Source organism: Amblyomma americanum, chromosome 1 (genome assembly GCF_052857255.1).
Source record: "Amblyomma americanum isolate KBUSLIRL-KWMA chromosome 1, ASM5285725v1, whole genome shotgun sequence".
NCBI classification, from domain to species: Eukaryota; Metazoa; Arthropoda; class Arachnida; order Ixodida; family Ixodidae; genus Amblyomma; species Amblyomma americanum.
This window is the reverse complement of record NC_135497.1, coordinates 43,078,451-43,093,236: the sequence shown is the minus strand read 5'-3', so window position 1 is coordinate 43,093,236 and position 14,786 is coordinate 43,078,451. Positions and strand designations below refer to the sequence as shown.

The 14,786-nt window shown below is 46.8% G+C and overlaps 1 protein-coding gene across 3 annotated transcripts; it reads left to right on the top strand.

Annotated features, from left to right (window-relative positions):
* Positions 1-3,840: 3,840 nt before the first annotated feature.
* Positions 3,841-14,539, top strand: LOC144132477 (tubulin beta-4 chain-like). 3 transcript variants are annotated; one of them, XM_077664930.1, is made up of 7 exons: positions 3,841-4,019; positions 4,768-4,876; positions 6,309-6,416; positions 11,625-11,869; positions 12,019-12,218; positions 13,723-14,159; positions 14,310-14,539. In XM_077664930.1, the coding sequence occupies exons 1-7, from the start codon at positions 3,963-3,965 to the stop codon at positions 14,480-14,482; spliced, it is 1,329 nt and encodes a 442-aa protein (XP_077521056.1). In that variant the 5' UTR covers positions 3,841-3,962; the 3' UTR covers positions 14,483-14,539. The 3 variants fall into 3 exon arrangements, with proteins under 3 accessions (XP_077521056.1, XP_077521047.1, XP_077521063.1); XM_077664921.1 differs by having other exon boundaries at positions 6,306-6,416; XM_077664937.1 differs by lacking the exon at positions 6,309-6,416 and having other exon boundaries at positions 3,842-4,019.
* Positions 14,540-14,786: the final 247 nt, after the last annotated feature.

Genomic DNA, 14,786 nt, shown 5'->3' with positions numbered 1-14,786 from the left:
ATATGGATTGTAAAACTTTTATTTCCAACAGTTTGAGAGGCTTTAGGCCCCTCGCCTAAAGGACAGCCAGAATGTCCTGACATGTGGCGGCGTCTTCGGCCAGTTGTACGACCCTTGTCTGAATCATCAGATCGGTGCTGAATAGGAGAGCCTCCCATTGGTCAAGCGACAGACATTTTTTTCCCTCCAGGGGGGCAAAAGGGCATTTCCAATATATATGGTTCAGATCCGCGTTGTGGTGACATAGCTTGCACACATTTGAATATCGTGACGGATAATCAAGACTACACATAACTGGGTTCTGGAATGTATGAGTCTGGAGACGGCTGCCATGAAGAAAAATACTAGACTTTCCGCACCCGTTACATACACAATCAGAATAAGGCGTGCGAACAGCTCATAAAATTATATTTGGCGCAGTTCAAGTATCACAAAACGTGTCAATAGAGTAAGCTACGCGAATTTTGTGCCACATTCAGCGATGCTGAAAAAGAAAAAAATGCTGTGCAGTGCATATATACAGATGGTCCGCAAAGCGCAAAATATAAATTTTTTAGCATGTATAACTCGCAGACTGTATACCAGAAACAATAGTATATGTTACAGAATTTCTGCCCCTCCCCCTAAAAGAGCCGCTTTCTATATATATATATATATATATATATATATATATATATATATATATATATATATATATATATATATATATATATATATATATATATATATATCAAATTCTTTCTCAGTATACAGGAAATGCTAGGCATCTCATGGCAAGGAAATATGCTACAGATTAGAAATTACGACCTACACTGCGCTCATCATCCTCGTCCGTAGCGTTTTCCTCGTTCCATTCACTGACAAGCACAAGGCACTCCGAGCGTATGCAAGTTCTAAAGCTTCATTTGGGTAAGCACAACGAATTAATGACTCAAATAACATTTATTTACTTACATTCAACCGCATAAACGAACTGTTCGATCAGTGTTTATATTTTTTAACGGCAAGCTCATGATTCACCCAAAGATGAGGAAGACGAGGTTTGCGACGTTCCGCGATGTGTTCATCTCTAAAAACTCAAATTTCCTTTAAATAATATAAGGTACACTTTTTACGCACGGCCTTCGACGGATTCTGAGCTGACCCCTCTTTATGGGAGTGAGTCATTAACCTTGCGAGACCAACGACAACCAAAGACGGTTGACCACAAATCACCTACTCCTTCAGTGCAGATGCCCGCCGCGGTGGCTCAGTGGTTAGGGCGCTCGACTACTAATCCGGAGTTCCCGGGTTCGAACCCGACCGGACCGGCTGCGTTTTTATGGAGGAAAAACGCTAAGGCGCCCGTGTGCTGTGCGATGTCAGTGCACGTTAAAGATCCCCAGGTGGTCGAAATTATTTCGGAGCCCTCCACTACGGCGCCTATTCATTTCTTCTTTCACTCCCTCCTTTATTCCTTCCCTTATGGCGCGGTTCAGGTGTCCAACGATATATGATACAGATACTGCGCCATTTCCTTTCCCCCAAAAAACCAATTATTATAATTATTCAGCGCAGATCGGGTTTTGGGTAGGTGTCGCATTTATAAATAGACCACCGCAAAACGTAAGCCCATGTTACGGCAGAAGGGAAGACATTACGACAAATCCATTGCTCTCCTCACTGTAGTCGCGTCTCTTTTTGTGTACTCACTTCGTTTTTACAATTCGTGAGTATCGTTACAACAGATCCTGGTTGGACGAGCGTAATGGAAACGCCTGCTCGATGCTGCGGCACCTTGGAAGCCTTAACCTGGGAAGCAATGCGCAAGCTGTGCAACATACTCTGAAAAGCTGTTAAAATTGTATGTACTGAATTTCGCGAGAGAGGGGTCACAGTCGTGTTCTCACAAAAAAATACTCAGCATATTTAATCCAGTTAATGAACAATTTCGAACGTAAGGAGGCCCGTACCAAATCGCACTCAGCTTGCCACCGTTACAAATGCTGGTAAGGAATTGTCTGGTTTGCTGCTGGGGCCTGATGTTTAATTCACAGGAAGTTATTTTAAACACCTGTTTTGATGCACAGCACGGGGAAGGCGCAAATGCAACCATTTTTCGCTAAATTCTGTACACTAGGTATGCGGATATCCATGGCTATTGAGGAAGGCTCCAAGTTTGTTCCTCTTACGTTATGTTAAGGTCTGTTTACACGATGAACCCCATATCGGAGACGCCGCAGTGCCTTTGGCGGTCGTCTGCTGATACCAAGGTTGCCAGTTCGATTCCTGCCGCGGCGGCCATATTTCGATGGAAGCGAAATACAAAAATACCCGTGTGCTGCAGTGACATGTGGCGCATGTTAAGATCCCCATTTGGGCTAAATTATTCTCCAGCTCTCCACTACGGTGTTCCTCATACCCCATGTGTCGGTTCGAGACGTTAAACTCGACAATTACTAAAAAGAAAATCTGGAGACCAGTTTTTGTGTCTCGAAACAGGCTTCGCGTGACTTTCTACTTTCAGTTCGTTAAGTTCGCGCCTGGCCCGTATCTGGCCTGGCCCCGGTTGATGATGATGATGATTTTGGCCTCTGGTTGAATGGTACGTACCCACGGTGGGGGAGTGAGTGGACAGGGTACATTGGCCCCGGTTATCTGCGCACCAGGGGTTCCAGCAGAAATTCCGATATCCTTTTTTCTGACGGCGGACCCCGGATCCTTGGCTGCCATGTTGGTGAACGTCGCACAGTGAAAGGTGATGCGCATGTCTAATCCTGTTATCAGCACCTGTGATGCTGGAGGTCGGAGCAAGCGGCTGTAAGTGGATTAGGCATACGCACGGCCTGTCACCGTGCTACGTTCACCAACATCAGGCAATTGTCCGCGGGCAGTGTGCATGCCTAACGCACCGAAAGCAGAACTCCGCCCGGACCAAGGAACGGCAAGAGGCCCGTATTGTGAATCCACATTTACTAAAGAATTGCATGATCCATCAAAAGTATCGAACATTACACCTAGTAAAATCACTGCCCGAATGAACAATTTCTGCGCAAATTGTCTGTGTTAATCGCTTGCTGTTCACCAGGCATATATTGGCGCATAGCCACCCAATCTGAACCTGGCAACGTTTGGCAGAAGGTTAGGTGGGCGGAAGAGATTAAGAAGTTTGCAGGCATAAGGTGGGCGCCGCTGGCAAAGGACAGGAATAATTGGAGAGCCATGGGAGAAGCCTTTCTCCTGCAGTGAGCGTAGTCGGGCTGATGACGACGATGATGATAATGACCCACCCAAACCCCCAACCCAACCTCTCATACCACACCCAACCCCTTGCTCCCAATGGGAAGCCACTGTTTCGAGAGCTCAAACCAGGATGACCAGCGCAGACTGATCGACCAGGCAACCCCGATTGGAACAGATAATGAGGCCCTGGACTCAGGTCCCTAACCTCTTGGGGCTACAGTCAGGCTGCTGCTGCTGCTGATGATGATGAAGTAAAGTTTTCCAATCGGTCGGTAACATTCAAACTTTAGAACCGACGGCACGCGCACAAATCGAAAGGCTAGAAAAGTGAAAAGATTATGCTGCAGAATGCACATTAGTTCTTTCGAGCGAAATCAACTTCGAGCACCGAGAAAAGAAAGTAGAAGAGGCCGAGTTCGCCCCTGGAGCCAGTTGAGAGAACCCCGTTGTGCCGGAAGCTTTGCGAAACGAAAAATAGTTCGCGTTGTACGGCGCATATCCTTTACACGGCATCCTGTACGTGAACTGAAGGCCTTATATATAAGCTCTGAAACGCATTTACCATGGCAGCAACAGGCTGCGGCACTACTTTATGCGCTATTGAGTTGACACGCGTGCACATAGGAACAGAGTTGAGGAAGAAGTGAGCGTTGATGCGGCGCAAGGCTACAAATACGTGGACCCTTGACCCGGGCAGGCAGTCGGCATCTTGACAGCTTAGTCTCGGAGTGGCATCGAACATGCGCGAGATAGTCCACATTCAGACAGGCCAGTGTGGCAACCAGATTGGGGCGAAGGTAAGCCACCTCTACCACCTCGCGGGTTATTTCACGGCTCAGGGGATCGCGGTTGCCTTTCGGTCCCAGTGCCGGTCCCGGCGCTTTTTACGTTGGTGATTACGTTGCGTCCTAAACGCCACGTACTAGAATCTCGTTTCAGGATACGGGCGAAAGCAGTTGCCTGTAAAGCAGTCGCGGCTTTTAGCAGACGTACTGCTTTCGTTCTAAGTTGTGGCCTTTTTGCGTTGGACAATGTTGAGCCCTAGCTAATGCTCATCGAAGGCTCTTGTTCTTGACCACTCCTTTCGCTCTGACCTTTTAATTACTGCTCGCGCTTTGAGAGCGTTGAGATAATGTTGTGTTATGGCATATAGCTCAGACTTTATTCCCGGTTGTAAAAAATTCGAGACAATCGGTCTTGGCGGTGAGGTGACATGGAACAGTTTTATGGCAAATGACTGCCGCAAAGCGATCGGCGAAGATTCTTTGACGGAATTTTTTTTCGCGCGACCTAGTTTTCGCGTATGATGCAATCCAAAAGCCTCAAGCGATCTTAGGCCCTTCCGGTTTTCCGCCATCAGCAAGACACATGGCGGGTGAGAATCGATGACAGTTGACGAGTTGACTACAAAAACCAGTTGACAAGTGGAACTGTAGCAGTTATATGTTGCTTTCGCTGTGAATTACAGCATCTAAATATGATTTGACTGCCGCCACTGCGCGATGTGACGCCACTCTAATTACTGAAATCTTTTCCCGTCTGCAGTTTTGGGAGGTGATTTCCGATGAGCATGGCATCGATCCGAGCGGGGCGTACCATGGTGATTCGGACCTCCAGTTGGAGCGCATCAATGTCTACTACAATGAGGCCTCCGGTACGCGTCTGGCTGTATTTCGGTTGATAATTTCACTTTGAAGCTTCCCCGTCGAGTTTATCTTGCCTTGCGGCTGTTTCGCACTGCTAAGCATTAGGGAAATTTTCCGGGCCGTTTGGCACATGACTTCAACAGAAACAGCAAGCGAAAGACAAAACCGAACGCTGTGTGTATGGTTGTCCCTTATTCTCGCTCCTGCCTTAATAGCGCTGTTTGTGCTGTTAAGCTGATATCTGGCCTGTCAATGGAGCTTCTTCAACGGCAGGCCTTTGCTCTTCAAGCTTTAAATTCTACAACCGATCGCGCAAATCTAGTCAGGTCAAAGTGCAACGCCTAGTGACCTCTTCTGCTTGCGGCATGTTATGCTAGGCCATTGCAGCTTTTGAGGTTGCATTGCCACAAGTCCCGCAGGGATTAGATTGAAGGTTCTTGACCAAAGCCTTTTTTCTCATTGGCAATGAATGTTCACAACGCGAATGAGTTTGGAATAATAATAATAATAATAATCATAATTGGTTTTGGGGGAAGGAAATGGCGCAGTGTCGGTCTCATATATCAGCGGACACTTGAACCGCGCCGCAAGGGAACGGATAAAGGTGGGAGTGAAAGAAGAAAGGAAGAGAGAGGTGCCGTAGTGGAGGGCTCCGGAAAAATTTCGGCCACCTGGGGATCTTTAACGTGCACTGACATCGCACAGCACACGGGCGCCTTAGCGTTTTTCCTCCATAAAAACGCAGCCGCCGCGGTGGGGTTCGAACGCTGGTTTTGAATTCCCTCGTCAGGTTTGACGAGGACATAGTACGTCTCCCCTCTACTACGTTTCCTCTTGCTGCAGTGAGTTTGTAAGGAGTTTTTAACTCTATGTTTGCTAATACCGCCGCTGTGCTTCATTTGGAAGGGACTCGATCATGACATCCATGATTCGGCGGACGCATTTCTATGGAGGCGAGACCATAAAGAGCCGTGTGTTCTGCGATCTTATTGCGCGTAAAGTAACCCGAGGTGGTGCAAATTTATCCAGAGGCCGGCACTACTGCGTTGATGACAGCCCATGTACAGAATTCGGAATGTTAATCCCATATAGGACACCGTTTGTTTAGTAATACGGAACAGAATCGAAACAGGAGTCGCAACAGGACGTTAATGTAGTGACATCATTTTGATCCATCTCAATTTATCTATCAACATTTCACCTTCTGTTTTTCTGCTGAAAGATATTTAAATATTTTATTATTAAATATAACTGGATCATCTGTTTAAAGGCCGGGAGGTGGCGGAAGGGCCTAGTAGTGCCGCTTTTATTTGCTATGACACCTACAGTTGGTGCGCTCCATTTCCTTTCTTTAACTGGCTTTGTTGTGACGCAGGTACTTGTAATAACTGCACGGTATCTTTGTTGCCGCTAAGTGATATTTATTTTTTGTTTCAGAAGGTAAATACGTGCCTCGGGCCATCCTGGTTGACTTGGAGCCGGGAACCATGGACGCCGTCCGCTCGGGACAGTTTGGACAACTCTTCCGGCCGGATAACTTTGTGTTCGGTAAGGGGCTTCTCGGCTTAAAATCTACTACATAAACGCACCCACAAGAGCGCACAGTGCAGACTAATCTTTAAAGCGCAGAACTGGCTAAATTTGTACCCACATCTCTGTACGCGCAGCGAATCCTCGCTCAGTATAATCCAGTCCGAGTGGCAGTCAGTTTAATACAGCCACGCAATCAAGTACTTCGAGTTTGAAATATGAGCATTCTCATCAGTTCCTTGCGAAACCTAGGCCGCCAAGATTGAGACGCAAGATTGGTGGTTCATCAAGAATGTAGTGCGCCGTGAAAAGAGCATATTACGAGAGAGGCAACACATGGGCCATTTCGAAATTAAATTGAATCGGAATTAGCTCCGTTAATCGAGGAAATACAAGGCAAAAGCTGTCGGCGTTCAATGTGTTCATTGACGTGGACACCGTTCTAGACGCTTAAGGAAGTGCGTAAACTGGCTCCCCGGGTCAGTGGACGCTTCACTCGCCCTTCGAGTTACGTGACGATGGTGAAGACATGTGGGCTGCATGCATTAATATTAATTGGTTTTTGGGTAAAGGAAATGGCGCAGTATCTGTCTCATATATCGTTGAACACCTGAACCGCGCTGTAAGGGAAGGGATAAGGGTGGGAGTGAAGAAGAAAGGAAGAAAGAGATGCCGTAGTGGAGGGCTCCGGAATATTTTCGACCACCTGGGGATCTTTAGCGTGCACTGACATCGCACAGCCCATTGGCGCCTTAGCGTTTTGCCTCAGTAAAAACTCAGCCGCCACGGTCGGGTTCGAACCCGCGAACTCCGGAGCAGTAGCTGAGCGCCCTAACCACTGAGTCACCGCGGCGGGTCTCTGAATACATTAGCACTGATAACTTCGTGGTGGACACGCGGCACTGCAGTAATAGGCCGCAGCGTTCATTGGGTGATCAACCTCTCGCGATCATCAACTGCAACCTGCCACAGAGGCAGGGTGGACGCGCTGCATATCCAAAGTGCGGAAGGCAATCAAGTGGGGTTTTAAAGTGAAGGCTTTACTGGCCGCAAACTTGCTATTTCGCCGTGGCGATGCTCAGAGGAAGCACATAACGTCACAACGCGCGGTTCACCGCGCATATTTCTCTCTTTCTCGCTCCCTAGTCACTACTGAGCATGCGCCACTAGTAGCACCGAGCCACAGGTGTTCCGGCGCTGCGCAGCGCCATGCCTTTCCTCAAAATCCAACTTTCAATTTTCAGTTTTCTCTTTTTTCTTTCCCTCCCTCCTTTATCGCTTCCTTTACGGCGCGGTTCGGGTGTCCACCGAGATATGTGAGACTGTTACTGTGTCATTTCCTTTCCTCAAAAACCAAAAAAATCTAGTCAGCCGACGGCGTTCATAGTTCATTGGCGTTGAGAACTTTGAAAAGGCCGTTCATTTTCACGAAAGGAAAGGCGTAATATTAAATGTAATAATTAGTTTTGGGGGAAAGGAAATTGCGCAGTATCTGTCCCGTATATCGTTGGACACCTGATCCGAGTTGTAAGGGAAGGGATAAACGAGGGAGTGAAAGAAGAAAGAGGTGCCGTAGTGGTTGGCTCCGGAATAATTTCGACCACTTGGGGATCTTTAACGTGCACTGACATCGCACAAGACGCGGGCACCTTAGCGTTTTTCCACCATAAAAACGCAGCCGCCGCGGTCAAGTTCGAACCCGGGAACTCCGGATCAGTAGCCGAGCGCCCTAACCACTGAGCCACCGCGGCGCACAACCGGCTCCATGGGTCAGTGGAGACCTAAATCTCGCTTTCATGCATGTGGCGCTGGTGTCGAACTGCAAAAGAATGCTTTGAATGCGTTCCCCACATTGGATAGGCAGCGCGCCCTCCCTGCCACCCTGGGAGGTGGCACGCAGTTAATGGTTGATCGCGAGATATTGATCAGCAAACGAACGCAGCGGCTTAGCTATTGCTGCAGTGCCGCATGTCAGCCACAACGCTGTCAGCGCTATTGCATTCAGGCCACATCTCTCTCCCACCACTGCCACATGCATAATAATAATTGAATGAGGCGTCCGCATATCCATATCCAGGCAGCCAGTTATGCGCCCTTCCTTTGTTCAACTCCATCGTCGTCTAGAACTTTGTCAACGCCAAGAACACAGTGAACGCCGACACCTTTCGCTTTGTATACCCTAGATTAACTGAGCTAATCCACATTAATTTTTTGCAGTTGCATGCCAACGCCACTTTACATGAAAGCGAAAGTGAGGTGTCCACTGACCCAGGGAGCCATTTGTGCGCCTTTCCTTTCGTAAAAATGAACGGCCTCTAGGTTTTCAACACCAATGCACCAAATGAGCGCCGGCGGCTCACTTGTTTTGCTCGGTTTTGAGGAAAGGAAATGGAGAAGCAACTGTCCATATCTCTCGGTGGACGCTAGATCGAATGGATAAAGGCGGGATGGAAACAAGAAAAAAGAAAACTTGAAAATGAATTTTTAAGAAAGGTGTGGCGCGACGCAGCGGCGGAACACCTATGGCTCGGTGCAACTAGTGGTTCATGCGCAGTAGTGACTAGACACGCTTACCCGAAATGGGCCGCTGGCTATAGTCTAGCGTAGCTCTCGCTACAAAAGATTCCATCCGCCTTTGACACAACACCACATCACTCAGCAAAACGCATAGGTGGCGCATTACACAAGGAAGGGAGGCGGCCGTCTGCGGGGACAATCCGGCATAAAACAAAAATATTAAAGACAGATATAACACAGGATATGAGCACAGCAGGCGGCTCTCCCTCCCCTGTGTTCATGTCATTTGTCACTCGTTTTACGTAGTGACTCGCTGGAGAGATTGTGTTCTGTAGCCGAGTACAATGCGAGCCATGACTTGTTGAATTGTTTGCAGACGTGAACATATATTTTCAAATTCTTTCATCCGTCGCATTATCGGAAACTTCCGCAAGCTGTTAACTTCAACTGTGTTGAGCGTTGCTTATCTCTCTACTCGCTACCTCCACCAAGCAGCATAAGTATAGTTTTTTCCGCCCAGTGCATGGCTTTCTTTCTACATGAATAATTCCAATAAGTTCGTTGTGTCGCCTCCCAGCCTCCACGTGGCCAATGAAACGCTGAGCAGTATAATTCAATATATGCAAATATTCATTGTTTGTTCTTCTTGTGATATTTAGCGTGCTTATAGAGAACTGTACTATTGTTGTTTTTGATAGTGCCACGTTTATTTGGTGTACTAGCTTTAACAAAATATTTTCAAATAATGTATTGTAATTGCAGTTGGTAATTTTCACCTGTATTCTAGTGCATTCTTATGGTGTTGTATTGCCTTAAGTATTGTGTATATTTGTTGCATATTTTCAGAGTAACGTGTGTAACGATTACTGCAGTCTGATGCTTGAATTTTAATAAAGAATGTTTTGGATACAACCATGTGTCTCCTCACGGGATTAAACTTAGTGATGCAAACGAAGCCTAGCTTCAGAAGGATCGACATCTGAGCTGCGTTGTCTTTTCTACGTTCTTGTTCGTTTTGAGTGCACTAAACTTTTCCTTAAAGCCTAGCCTTTGCTGAAACGAGAATGCAGATATTAATCACAAAGTGAACATATATGTTGGTGTTTACAACCGCACGCGTTTCATCAAGTTTTGTTGTTTTCCTCATAATAATAACAACAATAATAATCCCGTTGATCGCACTTCGTTCTTTTTAATTTGGTGGAATTAAAATGAAATGGCATATTTTCCAGTAGCGCAGCAGGCTACAGGGTGTTGTCGGTATAGGGAAAGGGGGCCTGCATGCGCATTAGCCCAGGGCCCCATTTTTCTTATTCCGGCCCTGGAATCGCACACAGCGCTCCACAACACACCCAATGGACCACCGGTGTCCAAAGAATGAACGAAGGGCGTCTGCTACCAAACGTTAGGACTTCCGATGGAGGCCTATAGTTTTATCCCGAATACGAACTACAGACATCCCTGGGACCATCCCATGCAAAATAAAGGCGGCCGAATGAACGTCCTACGTACGTCCACGCCGGACATTCAGACGTCCTTCGGATCCCAAAATTAGGATATAAGTTCCCGGATACGTCTATAGAACGTCCCTTCCCGCATTTGACGCGCGCATGACATCCACTAGTACGTCACCACAGTTCGGATGCTCATACCACCATCGATGAACCCAATTCCTACCGTCATCAGCCAGACGGCCGGAAACGAACATTTCTTGGACCATTTTATGGCAGCTGCTAAAACAAATACGGTTGAAAGCTGTAATTCCTTGGCATTAGCTGAACACCCAAGGAAGAATTAACATGCATACAACTTTCTCAAAAACTCTGAGACGACTGCAGTCTGCTGCATTGAAGAAATGCGAAAGCATTAGCGGTGGTGGCTGCTGGTGCGTTTAGGTGCTTCGTTTGTACCACTAAGTACTTTCTTTGTACGACTAGGTGGTTCCTTTGTACGACAAGGTGATTCTTTTTTACAACTATTCGCTTCTGTTTCTTCTCCTCTTTCTTCTACTTCTGCTTCTATGCCTTTGAGTTGAATATGAAGTCATTTTTATAAGTTCCGTTAGAAGGGTCCCCAAAACTCACGCGTAAGCTTGAAGGTTCAACACGACTTTTATGTGCAGCGAAACGGGCGTAAGTACGAGAGTGGCAATATATGTGCTTTTTCCAAATTAAGATTCTATCCGCAGTTGCTACACCGCAGAACACAACGCCCCACATCACTCCAGCAAAACGGGTATGTGACATATTAATGACTGGATGTAGTCCTCAGCGGGAGAAATCTGGCAGAGTGCAAAAAAAATTAGGACAGCGATAAAAGATGGGTACTGCAGAGAGCCTCCTTCTGTCCTCGTCTTGTCTGCCACATAGCTCTTTTACCAGAGTGACTTAGTGCCGAGATTGAGTTCTGAAGGCCGAGTGAAACATAGCCATCACTTGTTATAGTCTTTACATGCCTGAAAACTAATTAAATTAATTCACACGTAACAGCATCCTAATATTATCCAAACTTAACTTTACCTATGAAATGCGGTGTTTATCCCCCTATTGGCTATGGCCATCAGGCCACTTAAGTCAATTTTTGTTGCCTTTCTGGCTGCTGTGTGAAGTGTGTTTGGATAGTGGCTTTCCTTTATTGCATATTCCAGTACTGATTTTCTTCAGAATACAGTTTGTGCAAGTATACGCCTTTCACAACCTGCCCCTTCAGGTCAGAGTGGTGCTGGCAACAACTGGGCCAAGGGCCACTACACCGAGGGTGCTGAACTGGTGGACTCGGTGCTCGACGTTGTGCGCAAGGAGGCGGAATCCTGCGACTGCATGCAGGGATTCCAGCTGACCCACTCCCTGGGCGGTGGTACTGGATCTGGCATGGGCACACTGCTCATCTCGAAGATCCGTGAAGAGTACCCCGATCGCATCATGAGCACCTACAGTGTAGTGCCCTCTCCAAAGGTGTGTGACATTATCTGCAGGACCCAATTTCAGCATCTTTGAAACAAAGCAAACATGACATTTCGGCCTTGCTTTATAAGGCGCCTTCCTTGAATTTTGATTAGTCGGTATGCACAAAGTTCTCAATCTCTTCCTGCGGCTACCTCTAGGTTTCGGACACTGTCGTCGAGCCCTACAATGCTACTTTGTCAATGCATCAGCTTGTGGAGAACACCGACGAGACCTACTGCATCGACAACGAAGCACTCTACGACATTTGCTTCCGGACGCTGAAGCTCACGACTCCCACCTACGGAGACCTTAACCACTTGGTTTCTGCAACGATGTCGGGTGTGACCACATGCCTGAGGTAAGTATTTCTCAGCTTCGTTCAAGGGGTCACTTAAGCGCCTCATGCATGTTCATAAAGAGCCCAAAGAGGTCGACACCATCCGCCGAATTGCTAGTTCCGACGGCAGTGATCGGTTCAATATGGAACAAGCACTGCAAAGACTGCGGTCGCCAAGGTCTTTTACAAAATATTTAGAGTAATACATTACATCTAATCTCCATGTATGAAGTGCATGTGGTGGCAATATTTTCAGAAACTACAATGACGAGCAAGAAAGCAAATAAAAGCACCCTCACCGTCCGCATAAAAACTAACAAACACCGCACCTGCTATAGCCAGCCAAGCAGCTGCTCAAGGAAGCTTTGAAAAGCACTTCAAGGAAAGTGAATTCGGCAGCGGCAGCAATAACGAGAAGGCGGCTGTCGTCGGGAATAATGGAGCGGCGCCTAATCTACGGCATGCGATTGCACACATTGGGAATAAAATGGCCGTGTTTAACCACTGTACCTCAAAAAACCCATGAGGCGAAAAGGTGAATTAAGGCCTCGCGCTTTAAATGATGAAAAACTACTCTGTTCAAAAGCAAACATCTCAAATCTCTTGGAAATAATTTAGGTGTGTGTCAGTGGAGAATACTTTTTGAACTTTTTCTCCTTTATAAAGCGCACATTTATCTCGTTCAGCTCCTTAATCCTAGCGTACAGGACCTCCATATAAAGCATCACGTATATTGAAATCAGTTATCCCCGTTTTCTCTTTGGGAAAAGGGAATACAAATTCCCACGTTTTGGTATGGAAGTTTTTCTTCGATAAATAGTGGCACTTTCTGAGGACGTTGGGAGCAGAGTACAACATTAGCCTGCTGAGCAGTCAGTATGGAATAAATACTGGTTGCCATTGTTGGGAGATGGTGGTTTAGGGCCTGGAGAACGATCACATAATTCTAAAGTGCCACGACAACCGGCAGACCGGTGAAGTTAATACCCATCGATGTTCTCCTAATGTAGTAATTTGTATAACCTTTGAAGCTGGATACGAAGCAGTGACCACGTGAAGAATCCATTTTTATTTTTTGTGATTTTGCCAATGAATCGAAACCAGCAACCGAAGAAATCATGTTATCTTACTGAAGCTGGTTTGTTTCTCCGCCGTTGTAATTTGGCTGAGGCAAATAACAGGCATGCAGTTTTAATGTTCTCTAGAACAGACTGGCAAAGTGTAAACTATGTCACTTCTGAAATTTTCATGAGTTCGTTCTTTCATTGGGCTTCGTTGTCTGCACTGGCGTGAAGAGAACTGAATTTCAAATTTGATGACCCGATATTCAAAAGCTTTGAATGAACAGCGCGCAACAATCGCGACCTTCTACAAGATGCCTCCACTGACCGTTGTAGCTGCTCCACAATCTTACCACAATCTTGTTCTGACTGTTCCCAAACAAGAGCGCCCAACATACCTCTAAATTCTCTCTCCCCTTGTGAATTAAGCGGGCTTCTAATCAGCACCGTCCCATTCCTCACAGATTTCCTGGGCAGCTGAATGCTGATCTTCGCAAGCTGGCCGTTAACATGGTGCCCTTCCCTCGCTTCCACTTCTTCCTGACTGGATTCGCTCCACTCACGTCCCGCGGCTGCCAGGAGTACCGGGCTCTGACTGTGCCGGAGCTGACGCAACAGATGTTCGATGCCAAAAACATGATGGCTGCTTGCGACCCCCGCCACGGTCGTTACCTGACAGTTGCTGCAGTCTTCAGAGGCCAAATGAGCATGCGGGAAGTCGATGACCAGATGCTCAACATCCAGAACAAGCAGTCGAGTCACTTCGTTGAATGGATCCCGAACAGCGTAAAGACAGCTGTCTGTGACATACCGCCTCGAGGTCTGAAGATGTCTGCTACTTTCATTGGGAACAGCACAGCCATTCAAGAGATTTTCAGGCGGATCTCCGAGCAGTTTACAGGTGACCATCGTGTTTGATTTGAAAGTGCTTCTTAAAAGCACATGCTTTCATTATAGGTACCCATTGCTGTCGAGTTTCTGGGACAGCGCATTTTCGGGGACAGTTCTAGGAGTGTGACCCGGCCTGCTTGATATATTATTTTTTTTGCAGCTATGTTCCGCCGCAAGGCCTTTCTGCATTGGTATACTGGAGAGGGCATGGACGAGTATGAGTTCATCGAGGCAGAGTCCAACTTGAACGACCTGGTGTCAGAATACCAACAGTACCAGGAGTCCACACCTGAGGACGAGGGGGAATTCGAGGAGACCCAGGCAGAGGCCTAGTTTTTTGTGTGCAGCGCTTTTTTCTTTCGCTTTACAATAAAGTGTTTGTTTGTCATGGATCCTTCTTTTTGAGCCAGGTGCTTGTGCACTTTAGTATGTCGTAGGCCCGGACTGCGTCAAAAGGATGGTCTTGCAAAGCAGCTAAACCTTACTGTATTGCAATGTGCGCACATCTGTAAATAGCCGTGTGACTGGCGTTTTCGACATTTTGACGAAACTCTAAAATCTGTTAAAAGCTTCTCATCGAACCACTTTTAGAGCGAACGCAAGGTGATCTTAAGGAAAACAAGTTTTGATGAGCTAT

Bases quoted from the DNA above. Each gene is read 5' to 3' on its own strand.
- LOC144132477 (XM_077664921.1), top strand. From the start codon at position 3,963: ATGCGCGAGATAGTCCACATTCAGACAGGCCAGTGTGGCAACCAGATT. The intron at 4,877-6,305 runs GTACGCGTCTGG...TTTTTGTTTCAG, and splicing joins CTACTACAATGAGGCCTCCG to AAGGTAAATACGTGCCTCGG. The intron at 6,417-11,624 runs GTAAGGGGCTTC...CTGCCCCTTCAG, and splicing joins GCCGGATAACTTTGTGTTCG to GTCAGAGTGGTGCTGGCAAC.